The sequence below is a fragment of the Castor canadensis genome, chromosome 7 (assembly GCF_047511655.1).
Source record: "Castor canadensis chromosome 7, mCasCan1.hap1v2, whole genome shotgun sequence".
Taxonomy (NCBI): domain Eukaryota; kingdom Metazoa; phylum Chordata; class Mammalia; order Rodentia; family Castoridae; genus Castor; species Castor canadensis.
In genome coordinates, this window is record NC_133392.1 from 30,225,662 (window position 1) to 30,244,659 (window position 18,998).

At 43.0% G+C, this 18,998-nt stretch overlaps 1 protein-coding gene across 3 annotated transcripts in view; it reads right to left on the reverse strand.

Annotated features, from left to right (window-relative positions):
• Positions 1-15,211, reverse strand: part of Cnnm1 (cyclin and CBS domain divalent metal cation transport mediator 1) — a 53,282-nt gene extending 38,071 nt beyond the window's left edge. For 2 of the 3 annotated variants that reach the window (XM_020181188.2, XM_020181187.2), the window contains exon 1: positions 13,357-15,209. In XM_020181188.2, coding sequence (XP_020036777.1) covers positions 13,357-14,929 — 1,573 coding nt within the window. In that variant the 5' untranslated portion in view covers positions 14,930-15,209. Of the gene's footprint in view, positions 1-13,356 lie in introns of all 3 variants that reach the window. The other variant, XM_074078552.1, reaches the window with a different exon arrangement.
• Positions 15,212-18,998: the final 3,787 nt, after the last annotated feature.

An 18,998-nucleotide genomic window follows, 5' to 3' on the forward strand; every position in this document is an offset into this window, starting at 1 on the left:
ATTTAGATTTCCAATGGAGATGTCAAGTGGCAGGTGGAAAAACAAGTCTTGTTCAGGTTGATGATATCTTTGGGAGAATTACTGAAATAACCAAAGGAATGAGAACAGACACAGAAGAGATCTGTTACTGACCTCTCACTGTTGGTGAGTCCTGATCACCTCAACATTTAGAGGTTAGAGAAATGCAACATACATGCACTGAATGTTTGAGTATCTGATATGGGCAGGCATTATTCCTGGTGCTGAGGATACACCAGTGGATATGATACAGGGTGAACCAGTAAAGGAGACTGAGAAGGAGCATCCAGAAGTAATGAAATGCTGGAGATTTTCCCTCCTTCCAACTGCAACCATACACAGTCCTTTTTCCCATGCCTTTATCCCATCCCGGATGGTTGCACTAACATCCAGGTCAATACTCTTTTGTTTTTTTCTAACTCTAGTCCATTTTATACACTACATCCAGGTGACTTGTCCCCCAAATAATGCATTTGTGCAGTTACTTCTTGTCTCAATAATATGTACCAGTTACCAGGGAGGATCATTTCTGAATTCTTCCTGGTATTCCGGATCCCGTGAGTTTTTGGTATATACTTTTGCCTTGTTTTCCAGTATTCTATCATAACATATTGTGCTCATCCCCCATTCAGAAAATAATTCACCAGCTAATAAATGGTGGAGTCAAAATTTTAATCCAGGGAACTGAATAAGACTCACTTTAGCTAGGATTTGTGGAAGAATTCAAAACTCAACTAAACAGAATTGGGCATTTAACCCATGGCCCTTCAAACATGGAGCTGGTCTTGGAAGCTCCCTGTAAGGCCAGTTTGACTCTTTTCAGGCTCAGGCTAAATATACCAAGACCCCTGTTTAAAAACTGTCATGGTGACCCAGAGTGACTGGCTAAGTTTTGGCAGATGGGGTCATTCTTGAGCCAACAGCCAAATTCAGATATGGGGAAATTACACTGAAAGGCAAATAAGGACCGGCTTTGGTCACCTAGCAGATCACTTAGTTCTGGCCTACAGGCTAATGCCAAAGAAGGCTAGTCCATGGGAAGAGAAATGTGGGTTCTCAAGGGCTCTATCTAAAGTAAGCTAGACACCTGAGATGACACCAAACCCCAGCCTTTTGACGGTTCTCATCCCAGGTGAAAACAGCCTCCATTGATTCCAATCTTCTCTGTACTGGTTCTGACTTAAGCCAAGCTGACTCCTGTGGGCGTAGGCCACAATTCATTCCATTTTCTAGTTTTTGCCATGGTGGTAACTGCAAATATCTGCATTACCTGTGGTCTTCATGGCATAGCTGCAAAATGGGGATTGTTGTTACTAATATGTAGACAAGGAAACTGAGACTCAGAAAAATAAAGTGACTTATCCAAGACCAACTGTTAGTACACGATGAAGCCAGGAAGCAACACTAGGTCTGTCTGCCTCCTTAGCTTATGCTCTTTTTAGCAATGTGAACTCCACATTTCAAGTTTACTGTCTTTGATGTGTAAAGACCAATAGGCACAAATTTTGTAAATGCCCAGAGCTTGCAAGAAAAGCACCAAGAGCCTAGCACCTCACTAGTGAGTGAATAAGGGAGTGACAGACTTTGAACTGGAGAGGCAGAGTCACAATCCCACTTTCTCACAAAACTCCTGCCTTCTAGTACAACCCTTCCAATGTGTAGACTGAGAATTTATTTAGTGGCTTGCTTGGAGTTTTGAGGAGTTTTGTTTATGACTATAATGTTTGTTTATATGATCATGTTATTTTTAAAAACTTTGCCTAAGATATCCTAGGAAGGACAGAGATGGGGGAACAAACCAAAATCTAACTGACAAGAAACCTTCCCCACCTCAATTTTGGTCTCGAGCTTTATTCAATAGTCAACAGCTCTCAATTTTGTTTTCTTCTTGCCATGGGCTGAATCAGAGAAAGGACTTAATACACAAGATGACTAACCAGATATAACTCATTTAACTAGATCAGGGAGGTGTAAGGCAATTGGCGGACTTTCTCAACTGCTGTGCAGAAATTATCTTTAGTCTTCACAGAGATCTTTCAGTGCAGTATCACTGTTCCCCTTTTAAGAAGAAGATCGTCAGCATGACTTGCCTCACTCACACAGCTAATGAACAGAAACCTGAGACCTAAGTCCAGACTCTGTGGCTCCCCAGACAGAGGCAGTGAGTCACAAATGTGGGTTCTGGTTCTACCTCTGTCACTAACATTGAGCAGGGCATTCGAGTCTCAGGATCCCAGGTGTCTCATACAGGAAAATGGGGATTAAAAAAAAATCCTGACCTCATAGTCACAGAGAGCATAATGAGTTACCGTTTTGAAAAGATCTTTACAAATATAAAGGCTTTGTGGCTCTGAGGGATTTTCATTACTATTTCTATTATTTATTTTTTCTGGATTCAGTTTTCTCAACCTTAAAATTAAAGGTTGGGATCAGATGCTCTCCTAGGTTCCTTTTCTGGCTCTAAAATTCTATGCAATAGTACCAGGCAGCAAAATGTTTGACTTCTGGGTTTGGTAGTACACCTATAATCTCAGCACTTGGGAGGATGAGGCTGGAGGATTGAGAGTACCATGCCAGCCTGGGCTACAGAGTGAGACTCTGTGTCAAGAAACCAAATACCCCGCCTCCCCCAAAAAGGGAAAAGTTTGATTTTACAGTTTTTTTCAATGATAAATGGTATACTAGCATTGTAATAGTGCTAACAATTACAGCTCTTTGTATTTACAACTCTTTGTACTTACAAAGAGTTGTGAACTCATAATATTTGTATCTTAAAATTGAAGAACTCCATTGGGATGAAATGATAAAAAGCTACCCTGACACATGCTAGGTGGTTTTGCATCTATACAACCAATCATTTTCCACCAAATCAGGAAGACAAACACCTATAATCCTGCATCAACCACCCTAACTTGGAAAAACAAGCATCTCTTTTTCTGCTTAAAAATTAAAAAATAAAGAGCTGCACTTTTTTTAATCATTGTCTTGCTCTACTTTATCAGAAATAAGAATAATCAACACCTTTATCACCAAAAAATTTCTCAAGCCACTGAAAGACAATTATAAAAAAGCCAACCATGTCGTGCAGAGTGCCATGGTAACAGCACCACTAGGGCATGAAAAATAGTTGTTAGTCTCTAGAATCTCAGCCAGTTGGCAGTCTGGCTTGCTAAGCAACACTGTAAAAATAGCAGAACAACCCGTTATCTGGAGGTCTGACTCTGCACAGCTTTAAATCAGGTCCCCGAAGGAACTGTCCTGGGTTCCTTGGGCACCACCACTTGTCCCACACCTTAGGCTCCCAGTGAAAGCCTAATTAATCACTTATTCAACCGATGTGCACTGCAGCTTGCTGTATGGCAGGCACATGGTTCTCACAACGCATCTTTAACTTGGTTTCTCAGTTAAATAGAAGCTGTAAGTGAGATGGACAGAGAAGGAATGGTTTTGTGAAGAGTATGGTCGGGCAGGATTTGACTGAGGCAGACTCCTAACAGCTGACAACCGGAGGATAGAGAAAAATGTAAAAAGTGCACAGAGAGCTGATTTATAATGCAACATAAAATAACTACGTTCTCATGACCACAATCCTGCGTCATCAAGAAGATTAAGATATATTTAGGATCCTTTGCTAAGGGAGGCAGGAATGGGTATAAGACATTTTAGAAATATCACCGTCAAAAATGGTTAAAACACACTGCTTTGGCATTTGAAGGGAATAAAAATTATGTTTGAGAAATACTTTATTCTGCCTTGTTCCTCATTTTGCTGGAAGAAAAGCAGCACTATGATAATTGCTTACGCAGCACTCAAATGGAGTGTCAGCTTCAGTTCTGTCTTTCTTTTTCTAGCTCAGGCTTCCTGCCTCAGCTGAACTGCTCTTTCGCTTCCTAATTGCTGATTACAGTGCCTCTCCTTTGTTCAAGGCCAAGGTGAAACCAGACTTCCTCAGAGCTTTCCCAGATCATCCAGGGCATTACTTCTTGCCCTTTTCACCCACAGATGTATGTTTTTTGGATGCCCTTGCCTGTGCCCCAGGCTGCCATGCATCACCCTTTCCACCAGAGCCCTTCCTCCCTTCCTTCCTACCAGAGCCCTGGTGGCACAGTGAATGCTACTGAGCTGAGCTGCCTAGACATTGACAGTCACAGGGGGCAGAGGGAAGGTCAGCTGGCAGAGGGCTTTCCCTCATGGATATAACACAGCCCAGAAACCCCACCTGGTACCCCCCACTGGCTCTCCTTCTGCACAGCCTTTGCTTGTCAGTTGTGTTCCAGACAGTTTGTGCTCTGATGAACTCCTTCCCATCATCCTTTAGGGGTTAGCTCAAATACCACTTGGGGAGGGAGAGTCTATCCTTACCCACAAGAGCAAGTCAGGGTCTTCTAGTATTTGCTCTCAGAATTCCTATACTTTTTCTTCAAACCGCTTATCACCTGTTTGTAATTGTGTGTTAGTTGCACATTAGATTGCAAGCCTCAGGAGGCCAGGAGTCATATGTCCATCTAGCTTCTGTATCCCTAGTGCATAGCACAGGCCTGACATAGAACAATGCCCCATCAATTCATGGAAGGAAGGGAGAAAAGAATCTCAATCTAGAAAGGAATATACAGTAGAAAATAAAACAGGACTGAGAGGTGTTATGGAAGGTTCAGGGGTCCTCAAACGTGGCCAGGAGGTAAATCAGCTGAGGACAGTGCTAGGAAAGCCCTTAGCCCCTCATCTGAGAAACCCAAATGCCTTAAGGAAGCTCGAAGCACAACCAAATACATGGGGTTAAAACATGGAATTGAGGTGAGCTACAGTAGTTTTCAAATAAAAGGGAACTCAAGAAAGATGATAAAAAGAGGAAACAGAATTTAACTGCAGCCTGTGGGATTTAGATTAGATAAAAAGATAGTCTGACAATGAAGCCTGGCTTGGCAAGGAAAGCTAAATCTAAAAAAAGAAAAAAGCATGAATTAGATTCTCTCTCAGGTTTTTAATGCCCCTTCCAGCACAGATTCTGTTGTTAACTTCTTTTGTTGGGCTGTAAAAAAAAAAAAAGGATATTGCAGAACAAAATTTTAATAATCATAATGAAAAATTTCAAGAAAGGAAAAAACCTAGAATTTTGCCATCTTGTGTGATTATTTTCATTTTTCCTTCTTTCCTTTTTTTTCCTCCTGGTATATCATAGGTTGTGCTTTGCCTACTGTTTAGAAGGTAAATACCTCATTCTAAATCTTACTAATTATTTAGCAATGTTTAACACATTTTAAATCATGTGATATCTAATTTTATCAGTGAAATGTAACTCTGAGTGAAAAGAACATTTTATTTTCCTTTCTGGGAGGCAAAAAATATACAATTAATGCTTTGAAGGTTTTCTAAAAATAGAATTTAGCAATAGAAGGATTATTCTTCCTGCTAAAATAGCTCACAGAAGAATTTGGGATGTAAATTAAAACACTGATTTTTTTTTCACTAGATTATCATTAATGAAGTTATATTGTGTCTGGCCATGACACAATATGGACGGATGGAGATACTTTAGGCAACAGACGCTTTGCAGGAAGATCCAATATGGAAGAGGGTACTTTTTGACTCCATAATGGCTGGTCAATGTCTGTCCTGGTCACCACTGTATTACCCAGGGCCTAATATAGTGCCTCCTTCAAAGTAGAGTTCAAAAATATTTGAATGAATCAATGAATGGGTGAAGACTGAGTATAAAAACTGTAATAAGCCATTTTAGAGCCATGCGGGTCTACAGGTAGAGTGACCCAGTATACGTGGGTTGAGATGTCTTTCGTTTGGGAAGACGATGTTTCTAACTCATTGTTTAATGGAGTTAACTATCAGCACTGTATTGCCCCGAGGCCCTTCACTCAGAACAGTTTTATTCCTTCCCCTTGTTGTTTACACAGGGCTGGTTTTCTCCTACAAACAATCTACTGGAGGAATAAATTTTAGAAGTTTAGCGCAATAAGTCTAAAAGGCTCCATTTTATAAATTAGGCTTCCCAAATCACAGAGCTCAACTCTGAAGAAACTAATATCATCATAAAGATAAAAATAATAACATCATATCAGATAATCACTCTAGGGAATATAATAGAGAATTTGACTTGTGGATGATGGCAGGACCATGGGTTTTCCCTCTTTATTTTCTTTTTAAGAATTCAAGGGCTGGATGCATGGCTCAAGTGGTAGAGTGCTTGCCTAGCAAGTGCAAGGCCCTGACTTTAAACTCTAGTACCCCCACAGTGGCTCAAGTTATAAAACACCTATGTAGCAAATGTGAGGCCCCCTGAGTTCAAACCCCAGAACTGCCCCCAACCCCTCAACAAAAAAGAATTTGATTAAGGTTGTTATTATTGCAATATACTTTAATAAAATATTAAGACCTATTATTTCATGATAGAGAGATGATTATCTTCAAAAGACTGTCATTCTTTCTTTTTTCTACTGTTCTGTATTTAACACTTTCCTGTGTGAAGTACAGAAACTTATAAACTCCAGCAAAAATTTTATAAAAGCAAAGTATAGCACCTAATCACAGTTACTCTGTCCTCCACACTCCCACTGCATTTTTGTATTTCTATTAGAGCACTTTTGCTTTAATGGTTTATGTAGATATATTTTGAGGCATGATTTGTAAATTGTAATATCACTGGAAGTCATGAGAAAGGTGAGTCTAGCCTCCCTTCTAGCTTGCAGAGGGGAGTATTATTCCTGCACGAAGCTCTAGGTTTTTAGGAGGACTTGTATCTTATATACCCAATGCATGTATCTCTTCTACTTCCTTTTGTGTTCAAAGCAGATGAACATTGACAAGGAATTGTTGTGACCAACAGACATACCTAAAGAAGCAGAGAGACTATTTATGCAGCACTTTTTCTCTAGCACTTAAAGTTTGATTTATCCTGCTGTATAGTCCAAAATGATTGGGCTGCCAATAATTAAGGGTTCATTTACTAGAGCTCTGTAGATCCCTTCTGTGATGTTATAGTTTAGCGCCTCCAGGCATACATTCAGTCTTTCAAGAAACATTCAGTAAAAATTTACTAAACTGGGCATGGTGGTGCACACCTGTAATCCTAACACTCAGGAGACTGAGGCAGGAAGATTGTGAGTTCAAGTCCAGCTGAGGCTACATAGTGAGATCTTGTCTCCAAAAAAAAAGAAAAGAAAGAAAGAAAATTATTTGCTAAATGTCATATTCACTGCAGGTGCTAAGGCTACAAAGACAGATAAAGACAATTTTACCCTGCAGATGCAGGGTTAGATGAGGGGGTCTTCTAAACAAATGCCATCATATACCTTGTTAGTTTGACAATAGAGCTACATACACAGAACAATGAGACTGGCCAAAATTGAAGTTTACAGGGAAAGCTTCCAGAGCTCAGGGGGTGGTCCCTGAGCTGAGTGTTAAAAAGAGTTGCTGGTGCTGGATTAGGAAGGCCACGCATGTTTCTGACAAGAATACAGCAAACCAAAGGGACAAAGATAAGAAACAGCATGGTACAGCTGTGAAGTTCAAGAGTGGGGGTGCCTAAAGCCAGGGTAGGAAGTGGGGAGCAATGAAGCTGGAGGGGCCTGTGGGCAGCGGGTCATGATGGCACTGCCAGCCTCATTCCCAGTTTAGACTTTATCCTGTGCACAGTGGAAGCTGCAGAAGAGTTTTAAGCAGGGATGTCATTACTGGAGATTATTTTAGTGGCAGTGGAGAGGACAGGTTTGAGGAGACAAAGATTTGAAGAAGCATAACTTCTTAGGAGGAATTTTTACAACTAAATAATAGGTTATATCTAATAAGCATAGCTAACACTTGGCATTTATAATAATGACAGATACTGAATAAGCATTATAATGCACTAGTCTTAATATTTTGAAAATCTTATGAGTAAATAGTATTACCTTCATTTTACAGCTGATAAGATAGATACAGTTAAGTAACTTGCGTGAGACCAGTATCAACCCAGGTAGTATGGTACCCAAGTTTGTGCTCTTAATTTCCTTTTGTGTATGTGTGATACTGGGGATTGAACCCAAGGTTTTATTCATGCTAGAGAAGCACTCTTCCACTTGATCTTTGTTCCCTGCCCTTTACTTGTTTAATTTCTTCCTCTTGCATTAGAATGAAACCTCCATGTTGACAGGGACCTAGGTGGTGGTATTTTCTACTGTGTGTTGAATAAACTCAATGAATAACCCAAGTGGAATATAGTGGAATAAACTAAGCATAGGTTCATGAAATAATCTAGATGCACTATTGATAATTGGTGATTTCAATGACTGGACTTTGGTTATTGTTATGGAGTGAATGGGTGAGTTCCTGCAAAATTCATATGCTGAAGCCCTGACACCCAAGGGAGCCTTTAAAGAAGTAGTTAAGGTTAAATGAAGTAATAAACATAGGCCCCAAAACAACAGAATTTGTGTCTTTTAAGAAGAGGACAGACCCAACTGTCTTGTTTTCTCTGCACTTGCCCTGAGGAAAGGCTATGCTCAGACACAGAGAGAAGGCTGCCATTTGAAAGCCAGGAATTGCGGGGTGGGGGGGGGGTACCAGAACCTTGATCTGGGACTTTCAGCCTCTAGAACTGTGAGAAAATTAATTTTTGTTGTTTAAGGCACCCAGTCTACAGTACTTTTTTTTTTTATGTTGGCCTGAGCAGACTAAGGTAACAATTAATAGGATAAGGGGAGAGTGATGAAGGAGAGCAGTTTTTAGGCTGGGAAACAGGAAGGAGAGGCATAGCGTCCTTGGAAGAAGACAAGATATTTTTTTTGTGGTCAGTGGAACAGCATTAATTATTATGTATTTAGGAGTCACCTGACTTGAACAGTTAGCTATTTAAAACCACTTACTCAGTAAGTGTGTCTAATTATACCCCTAACCATGGTGGACCCTGTGCTTGTTCTGAGAATACAAACTAAATAAGACTAGTTTTCTACCCTTAAGGAACTCACAGTCCAGTGGGGAGAAATACTATTCCCTTTTGTGAAGCTAGCATTCCAACCAGAAAGGCCATTTTCCTTTACCCTACTGCTAAACACTTGCAACTCTTAAGAGCTATAGAGATAAAATCCCATATGGAGCTGGAAAATGGATGGAACTGGAGATGACTGTGTTAAGTGGAATAAGTCAGTCCCACAAGGATAAGTATTGCTTCTTTTCCTCTCATTTGCGGAAGCTAGGGGAAGGGGAGCAAAAAACCAAACCCTAGGTCATGAAAACACAGGGGGACTACTAGAAAGGTAAAGGAAACGGTAAAGGGAAGGTGGATAGGAGGGAGTAATGCAGTACACTGTATGCATGTATGGAAATGTCATAATGAAACCCCTTACTGTGTATGATTAATATACACCAAGTAAAAAATTCCGTATGGACGAAGCATTTGGAGGCATGTGATCAGATTTGAACCTGGGTCTTGGAATATACTGCCTGAGTGGTGATAATCTTAGGCAGGCCAAAGAACTCTTCTGAGGCTTAGGGTCACCTTCTGCAACTACAGACTTGTTTCAAGGATCAGATGACAAATGGTAAATAGAAATGTTTTGTATAGTGCAAGATACATGTTAGCAATTATTATAATTATTATAGCTACATTTCTAACCCACAGAAACTCAAGTGAATCACCAAGTCAAAGATGAAAGGTCAGCTTTGACACCTGTGGGTGGTAGGAATTCCAGGACAGAGGAATAGGCTGGAGGAGGGGTTTGGGGCATGAGGCTTTGGGGTTCTACAGTTCCATCACAGTTCAGTCACTTACGTCACTTACTAGTTATAGAAAGTTGAGGAAGTCATGTTATTGATCTGAGCTTTTATTTCTTCATCTGTAAAATGGAGTTAATAATACCTACCCAGGAGGGTTGTTCTGAATATGTAGAGAGCTTGGCATGGTGCCTGGTAGAGCTGTCAGTCAACTAATGGTAACTTTGCTCCTATTAATAAATACAATCATTTTCCTCTTTCACCTCCTAAGGGGTTTGTTTAGGTGGTTACTTGAGATGCAAGGAAGTGAGGAAAATGGAAAAGCTATTAAAGACTTGCTTAGAAAGTTATTTTTAAAGGTAAAGAAAAGCAGTTATACAAATAAGTCAGGCCCAGTGGCTCACATTTGTAATCCCTGATACTCAGGGGGAAGATCTGGAGGATCATGATTTGAAGCCAGATCAGCCAAAAAGTTTGAGAGACCCATCTCAACCCATAGCTGGGTGAGATAACAGGTATACACCTGTTATCCTAGCTATACTACACAGGAAGTACAAATAGGATCACTGTCCAAACCAGCCCAGGCATAAATGCAAGACCCTATTTGAAAAATAAGTAAAGTAAAAGGGACTGGAAATGTGGCTCAAGTGGTAGCATGCCTGCCTAGCAAGTGCAAGGCCCCAAGTTTAAACCCCAGTACTGAAAAAAAAGAAAGAAAGAGTTATGCAAACCTAACTTATGGAAATAAACCACTGTTAATTGGAGACTGATACAACCTCCTTGTTAATTGTTCTTTATAGTCTACCCTAAGTAGATATAACAAGCACTGTTAATAATGGTTCTCTGAAGGTAATACTTCTCAAATTTTAATATAGACACCAGCCACCTGAGGCCTTGTTAAAATGCAGATTTTTACCAGGTGTGGTAGATCATACCTATAATCCCAGTACTCAGGAGGCTGAGGCAGGATTGTGAGTTCAAGGCTGGCCTGGGCTACATAGGGAGTTTGAGGCCAGCCTTCACTGCATAATGAGACCTTGTCTCAAAAAAACAAAATAAAAAGGCAGATTTTCATTTAGTGGATTTAGGGCTAGACAAGAAATTTTAAATTGGTAATAACCAAGCAGGTGAAACTTTTGCTGCTGGTTCAGGGACTGCACATGGAGGAAGTGGCAAGGCCTGGAAGGACATAGTGTTCACTGTAAAGGCCTACTTCTTGTTAGTCATCTACCTAATAATGACAGACTATTAATAGAACACTTATAGGCTTGTTTCAGACCAGATTTAGAAGTCTGAACAGGGACTCATTTCCGATCAACATCATTTTTTTGGAACAATATACTATGTGCTGACCACTGTGCAAGGCACTGAGGACACAGAGGTCAATACAACAATTCCTGCTTCTTCGCCCTATGAACTGTTAACTTCTTGGTGGCACTCTCATCTCCACTGTTGCCTAAAACCTACAGATGCTCAAAAAACACTAAATGAATGAGTTCACAGGAGTGTCCTTAAAATGTTTTCTGGCCACATTTAACTACTCTCTGCTTTAACTATCACATGTAAGAGATGATTATGTTAAAATGAGGCTATTAGATTGGTCCCTATTCCAATCTGACTACTGTCCTCGTAAGAGGAGGAAAAATTTGAACCCACAAAGACACAATGAGGATGCAGTGCACAAAGGCAAGACCGTGGCAAGACACAGTAAGAAGGTGCAAGCCAAGTAGAAAGGTCTAGAAGAAACCAAACATGCTGACACCTTGATAGTGGACTTCCAGCCTCCAGAACTGTGAAAAGACACATATCTGTTGTTTAAGCCACGCACTCTGTGATGTTTTGTTATGGCAGCCCCAGCACATTGACACAGATTTTTCATGGGTTTCATGCACATATCCAAGACCCTGCTTCTGTAGGGTCCACCCAACATAAGCATAATGCTAATAATTGATGCATGAACCCCTGAGAGCAGTGGGAACTATTAGTGCAAGGATTAAGGGCAGACAATACCCCAAACTGGGCTAAAATAAGTGCCATATTCACAATTTCCCTCCCCTTCTCATAATACCAACACAAAGTCTAAGGCTGTTCTCTCTCCAAAATCCCCAAGCTTTGGGATTTTTTTTTCCCCTTTCCCAGGCTATGTTTTGATATATAACATGACTTCAAAATACTGTGTCAGGAGGAAGACCCCAGATTTCTCCATGTATCCCACGTCCTAAAGAGCATCTATGGTGATAAGTTAATGAGGTTTTTTTTTTTTGGTGGTACTGGCCTTTGAACTCAGGGCCTCATGCTTGCTAAGCAGGTCCTCTACCACTTGAGCCACTCCACCAGCCTGTAGATTGAATTTTTGACTAACAAAAATGCACAATCAAATAAGAGTCCTGTTCATCACAGGGAAACTTATGCTTGAAGCCTAATTCTAAAGTTAGGACATTGATTTTTGTTTGTTCTTCATAAACATGTCAACTCATATGTACAGATGAGTGCCTCCTTGACTATAGCCATTCTGGAAAGATCTGCACTTATTCTAACCACATCACTGTTCTCAAACTATGTCTGGAATTGCTTTTGGGTCTGTGAGAGTCTTTTCCACGCTCTCAATGGTGACTCTCAGAGGTAGATTTTTATTTTCAAGAACAACCAGGGCTGCTCTGGGCCCGGTATGGTGAACTAGAGGTACAGTCAAACTAGATGCAAAAGGGTTGACTCTAAAGTATCCAGGCTGATTTATCTTGAGTGGATTTGTATTCAGCCCCAGAAGGTCATTTTCAAAGACAAACCCCAGACATGAAGTCAACAGGTCATGTAGCTTGTTAATGACATCAAGCTTGAGGGATGGGGGTCCAGAACATACGGTGACTGTGCAGAAGGAAACCCCATTCATTTGGATATGCTTGTTTTTTTAGAGTCTCCTCTCTGCAGAAATAGTTCCTCCAGTCCAGATACACCCTATTTCAGAAGTACAAGGACTCCACTGTCTTATCCAACTTTTAGTCATCAACATGGGTATTTTGTGTGTCAAACAATTAGCATATGGTAAGTTATATGTAGGGATGAATGTCTAATGAATCTAGTGCTTATGCTACCTGACTCAAAGGGCAGAACTAGCGGGCTCTCCAGGCATTCATTTCCTCTCCCTGGAAGGAAGGCATTGTCAGCAGTTGGAGCTGTCCAGCAACTAGAGTTTGTTTGTTCTGGAAACGGTGAGCTTCCAGCGCTTGGAGGGGTTAGAAGCAAAGGCTGCTTGTTATGGGAACCTGTAGAGGCGCCCCTGTAATAGGTGGGGAGCTATGCAGTAACTTCCAAGGGTTATCCCCAGTCCAGCCTACACAATTACTGGCACTTGGTAGCCCCAGAAGAAGTTACTGGTTGGGGAAGATCAATGAGGAATATGGTGTATCTGTAAGCCAGGTAGAGTGGAAGAGACCAATGGCTTGGTCAAGATGCAAGGAAGGAAGAAGTGGGAAGGACATACCCAGGAAGCCAACCGGTAGAACCTTCCTTGAGATTTTGGCATGATAGATCAGAGAATTTACTTTGGGTACCTGAAGCCTCAGATGGCTGGCTGTGAAAGGGCAACCAATACCTTGTAAGGATAGGAGTTGGGGAAGGAGAAGGATCACTACGCACCCTTTTTAAACTCCTCCAGCACCGTGTCCAGCCGAGTATCATTGAAGACGCAGTGCAGGGGCCGGTTGTAGAAGCGGGTGACAGTGAGGAGTGGGGTGCAGTCGTCAGGGTCTACGAAGGCCAAGTCCTTGACAAACAGAATGTCCACAATATTGTGCCGCTGGTCGCCCTCGTACACTGGGATGCGAGTGTAGCCACTGCGAAGGATCTCGGATACAGTGGCGAAGTCGAGCACCGCGTCCGAACGCAGCATGAAGCAGTCCCCAAGAGGGGTCAGCACCTCCTCCACCACCTTGGTGCGCAGCTCCAGGGCGCCCTGGATGATGTTGAGCTCCTCCTTCACCAGGTCGCTGTAAGGGTCCGCAGCCCGCAGCGTCTCCAGCAGTTTCTCCCGCGTGTAGAAGGTGCTGATCTCCTGGCGCAGTGCCCAGTCCAGCAGGCGGCCCAGTGGGTAGCACACGGGGAAGGCGGCCGCCATCAAGAGCCGGGTCAGACACACGCTGTGGGAGGCGATGGCCAGCCCGTGTCGCGAACACACCGAGTAGGGGCAGATCTCGGCTCCCAGGAACACGGCGCCTGTGCACACGAGCGCTGGCAGCCACGGGAAGTGGATGCCCGCCTCGCTGTAGTCCTCCCCGGTGCCCCCGACGCCGGGCGGCAGAGAGGCATACAGCCAGCCGGCCAGGGCGGCATTGGCTCCGGCTTGGCCCAGGAGCAGGGTGCAGAGCAGATGGGTCCCCCTGCCGCGCACGGCCTGCACGCGGCGTGCCTGCTCCTGCTCGGCGGCCGAGCCACTGTTCCGCAGCACCCGTAACTCCACCGGGTCCAGCGACAGCAGGCTCAGGCGCAAGCCGCTGAACAGGGCGGACAGGGCCAGCAGCAGGAGCGCTCCGAGCGCCCGCAGCCACGCGGGCGGCAGCAGGTCCCCACCCGGGCCGTAGGGCCGCGGGCGGACGCGCAGCAGGAAGCCACCGGCAGCGCCGTGGTGGTGCCAAGCGCGCCCATCCCAGGCGCACAGCGAGAAGAGCTTCCCGCCACCGCCCGCGCGGCTGCGCTCCGCCTCGCCCTTGCGCAGCTCTCGCACCCGCACCTGGACCAGGGCCGAGCCTGCCACGCCCCCGGGCCGCAGGGGCCCCAGGACCTCCACGTCCGATGCCCAGTCGCTCTGTTCCCGGCAGCGCTGCGGGCCCGGGGGGCGCGTGGGGACCGCGCTGGGCGCCGCTCCGCTCCCGCCCGGGGGCTCCTCGATGAACACGAGCCGCGGGGCCCAGTCGCCAGTGCTGTTCTCCCCCGGGGACACAGTGGGTGCGGGCACTGGCGTGGCGGGGGCCGCGGGCCCCGGCTGGAAATAGACGCGCAGGAGGAAGCTGGTGCCTTCGGCCGCACGCAGGGTGCCCCCCTCCAGCGACACGCGGCCTCCAGCAGTGTCTTCAGGCCGCAGACCCAGCAGCCAGGCAGCAGCGGCCGGGGGCCGAGGGGACAGCGAAAAGAAGAGCAGAAGTACGGCGCCCCGGCTGCAGCAATCCCGGAGCCTGACACCCACCGCTGCTGCCGCCGCGGCCGCCGCCGCCATCCTGCACCCGGCGCGGCTACACGTGATACTGCAGAAAGCCGAGCGAGAGCTGGAGGGAGGAGGAGCCGGAGCTGGGGAGCCGGCCCCAGGCAGGTCACCACGTGTGCTCCCAGCTGCACGCGTGGGCTGGAGGCTGGGGTGGGGGTGTGTGTTCAGAACCTGCCTGGGAAGGGGGTACCCGCTGGAGGCTAGAGATGGTCGTGCGCCACTGCACGCTGCATAGGCTGGACACACTTCAGGGTATCTGAGCTGCAGCCCGGGCAAGGTTTTGTTTGGAGCATGGCCTCCTACTCCAGCAGCTACTGCCGCCGTCCCACCTCCCCCCCCCACTCCCCTGCCCTCCCCTCCCCCGCCCCAGGCAGCGGACTCCTACCCGGCAGTAATTCCCTGCCTGCCCCACTGCTTCCTCATTGGCCAGGAAATTTCTCAGCCTTTCTCTTTCACTGCCACTTGCATTCTTCCTTCTAGTTAAAAGATATTCTGGAGGTCAGTCTTGACTCTGTGAAAACTCCTAGCGTTCTATCTCAACGCCAGCTGACCTTCCAGCTGGATCCGTATGTCCATCAATAAGTAATTTGAAATAAATTATGGTACCACTATACAACAGAATACTATGCATCAGGAAAAAGAACGTGATGGATGCCCTGTACTTGTGATATGGACAAGTCTCAAAAGTAATAGTAGCAAAATAGCAAGGTGTAGAACAATGTGTATAGTATGCTACCTTTCTGTTAAAAGTATTTATGAATAAACTTATATATGTACATCTACACACATATACTTAAACATTAGACTTAAAATGCAGAGCCTATAGGAGAAATGTAATAGTGCTTATTTCTAGGGAGCAGGAATTTTTAGGCTCTGAAAGTCTGATTGAGAGAGACTTTTAAAAAGTTATAGATTAACAGGAATTTGCAAAATAACACACAGAGGTTCCTCTACCCTCCACTCCTTTTCCTCCACTGGTGACATTGAAACTATGTATACTGTAGTATCAAAAGCAGGAAATTGACGTTGGTATAATGTGTGTGTACAGTTCTGTATCGTTTCATCACATGTGTAAATTTATGTAACCATCACCACAAACTACAGATCTACCAGCATAAAGGTCTGGGAAACTTTATAACTCAATTTTTAGAATTACTTGTGCTAGTCATAGGCCAGGATTATGCATTTATTTTTTATCTAGTAACATTTACTTTTTAGTATATTGTTGTATGAGTTTTGATGAATGCATATTCATGTAACCATCACAATAAAAATAGTTCCATCGGGGCACTCAGTGGTAGCATGCAAAAAGCCCTGGGGTCAATCCCCAGTAGGCAAAAGTAAAAAAGAGAAAAAGAAGAAAACAAAATTTCCATCTTCCTTATCCCCTTTTCCATAACGTCATATAAACAGAATAATAAGTGTGTAGCCTTTTTGTATCTAGCATTCGTATTCAATTAGAGTAACACATTTAAGATTCATCCATGTCGTGTGTTTAATCAACAGGTCATCCCTTCCTATGGCTGAGCAGTATTCCATTATATGATTTGTCACAGTTTGTTGATGTAGTTAAAGAACTTTCTGGCTATTTCCCATTTTTGGCAATTATGAATAAAGAGCTATAAACATTTGCGTGTAGGTTTTGTGTGAACATGTTTTCATTTCTCTTGAGTGAATTTATCATAGATTTCTATTACATTAATTAATAAATGTTATATTGAAGTCACAGATTTTAAAAATTTTTTCTTTATTTCTAAATTTATTTTGGTGATGGAGATTTAACTTGGGTATCTCACACATGCTTAGCACACACACTACCACTGAGCTACACCCCAGCCCTTATTTTATTTTAAACTGATATAGATATATACAGGAAGAGTACATATATATACTCTTCCCCTGTTCTTAGAATAGTGTCACATTCTAAGTACCGGATCTATTGCCCCCAATATTCTTGTGGTGAAAACACTTAAAATCCTTTCTTTCAGTTATTACTATTAACTGTAAGTACCTTGCTGTGCAATACGACACCAGTGCTTATTCCTCCTACCTAGCTATAACTCTGTAGCCATTGACCACTCCTCCCCTTTTCCCTGTCCATCCTTCCCAGCCTCTGATCAACATCACTCCACCCTCTACTTCATGCATTCTTTTTTAGGTTCCACATATAACGTGGAATCTGCCTGCCATATTTCACCCATATTTCACTTAACAAAATGTCCCCAGATTTATCCACATTACCACAAATGATAGAATTTCCTGTTGTTTATATACCACATTTTATTTATGTACTTATTTGTTTCATTTGGGAGATTAAGTAAATAAATAAAATAAATAAAACTGGGATTTAAACTTAGGGCCTTATACTTGCAAGGCAGGCGCTCTACCACTTGAGCCACTCAGTCAGCTCTTATGTGCTATATTTTAAAACTCCATTTGTCTGTTGATGGACACAGGCTGCAGTGGACATGAAAGTGCAGAGATCTCTTTGACATTCTCCTTCTTCTTTTTTTTCTTCTTCTCCTTCTTTTTCTTCAACATATCGTTGTACTGGTGGTGGGTACACTGTGGCATTTACAAAAGTGCTTACAATATATCATAGTTAAATTCATCCCCTCCATCACTCTCCTTTATCCCCTTCCCCATTCTTAGAATAGTTTCAACAGGTCTTATTTTTCTATTTTCATACACAAGTATACAATATTTCCACCATATTCACCCTCCTACACCCTTTCCTTATATCCTCCCCCTCCCACTGGTACCAACCTCCCAGGCAGGACTTGTTTTACCTTCCTGTCCTCCATTTTGGAAAAAAGACATTTTTGTTTAAGATATTTGTACAGGAAGTTTCATTGTGGCATTTCCATGTATATGTGTATTATATCTTTAATTGATTCATCCCTCTAATTTTTTTCCTTTCTACTTTAGCCCCCTTCTTGTGATTGCAACAGGTGCAAAAATTGTATATTCATTCTTGTATAGAAAGTGCATCAAACATCCTCACTTTCTTTCCTGTCCATCTCTTCAACATTCAAATTTCAATTCCTTTGGGTATATACCCAGTGATGGGATTGCTGGATCATATGGCAATTCTTTGTTTAGTTTTTTAAGAAACCTCCATACCATTTTCTAAAATGGCTATACTAATTTACATGTATTACTTTTTAAAATCCAAAAAGTAATAGCAATTTCACATAGTACCTTTGGCAACTCAGACTAAAGAAAAAAAAAGAAAAAAAAAAGTAATTGCTCTGTGCGAAAGAAATCTTATTTTCCATGGCATTTGTGGGAACCCATGGGTGTGGGCTGAGAAAGCCTTTCAAAGGATAAAGCTAATACACACAATCCCAGATACAAGTTACCTTTTCCATAATCAACTCTTCTAACCCAGAGTGGAAACAGCTTCTCTCTGGTTTGGGACTAGCTTGGCTTTCAGTTTATTGGCCAAATTCTACATAGGTTGCTTTTTATGTTCTGCAGAGAATGTGAAACAAGCCTGCCCTGGCCTCACAATGAAGTGGATCCTGTCCATTACAAGCTGCTTCTTGGTGGAGTTCTTCAGAGATGGAAGAAGATTTAACCTCAAGAGGGAACATTGAGCCAGGCACCAGTGGCCCATGCCTGTAATCCCAGATACTCAGGAAGCAGAGATCAGGAGGATCGCAGTTTGAAGCCAGTCTGGGCAAATAGTTTGCAAGACTCTATCTTGAAAATACTCAACACAAAAAAGGGATGGTGGAGTGACTCAAGTGATAGAGCACCTGCATAGCAAGCGTGAGGCCCTGAGTTCAAACCCCAGTACAGCCAATAACAACAACAAAGAGGAACATTGGAAGCATAGGGAAGACAGCAGTGGGTGAGCATTTGATTGTGTCTCTTAAGTGTTCTCTCTTCTAGTCAGGCTGCACTACCCCTTAATTATGTGACTTTCAAAGCCACCAAATCAGAGCCTCAGTCCTCTCTGTTGTTTTGAGGAATAGTGTAATATATATTAATAGACTGTATTAGGAATAATATTAATACACTATCATAGTTTTTAAAGTAGTATAAAAAAGACTAGAAGACAAAATAAAGTATTTTT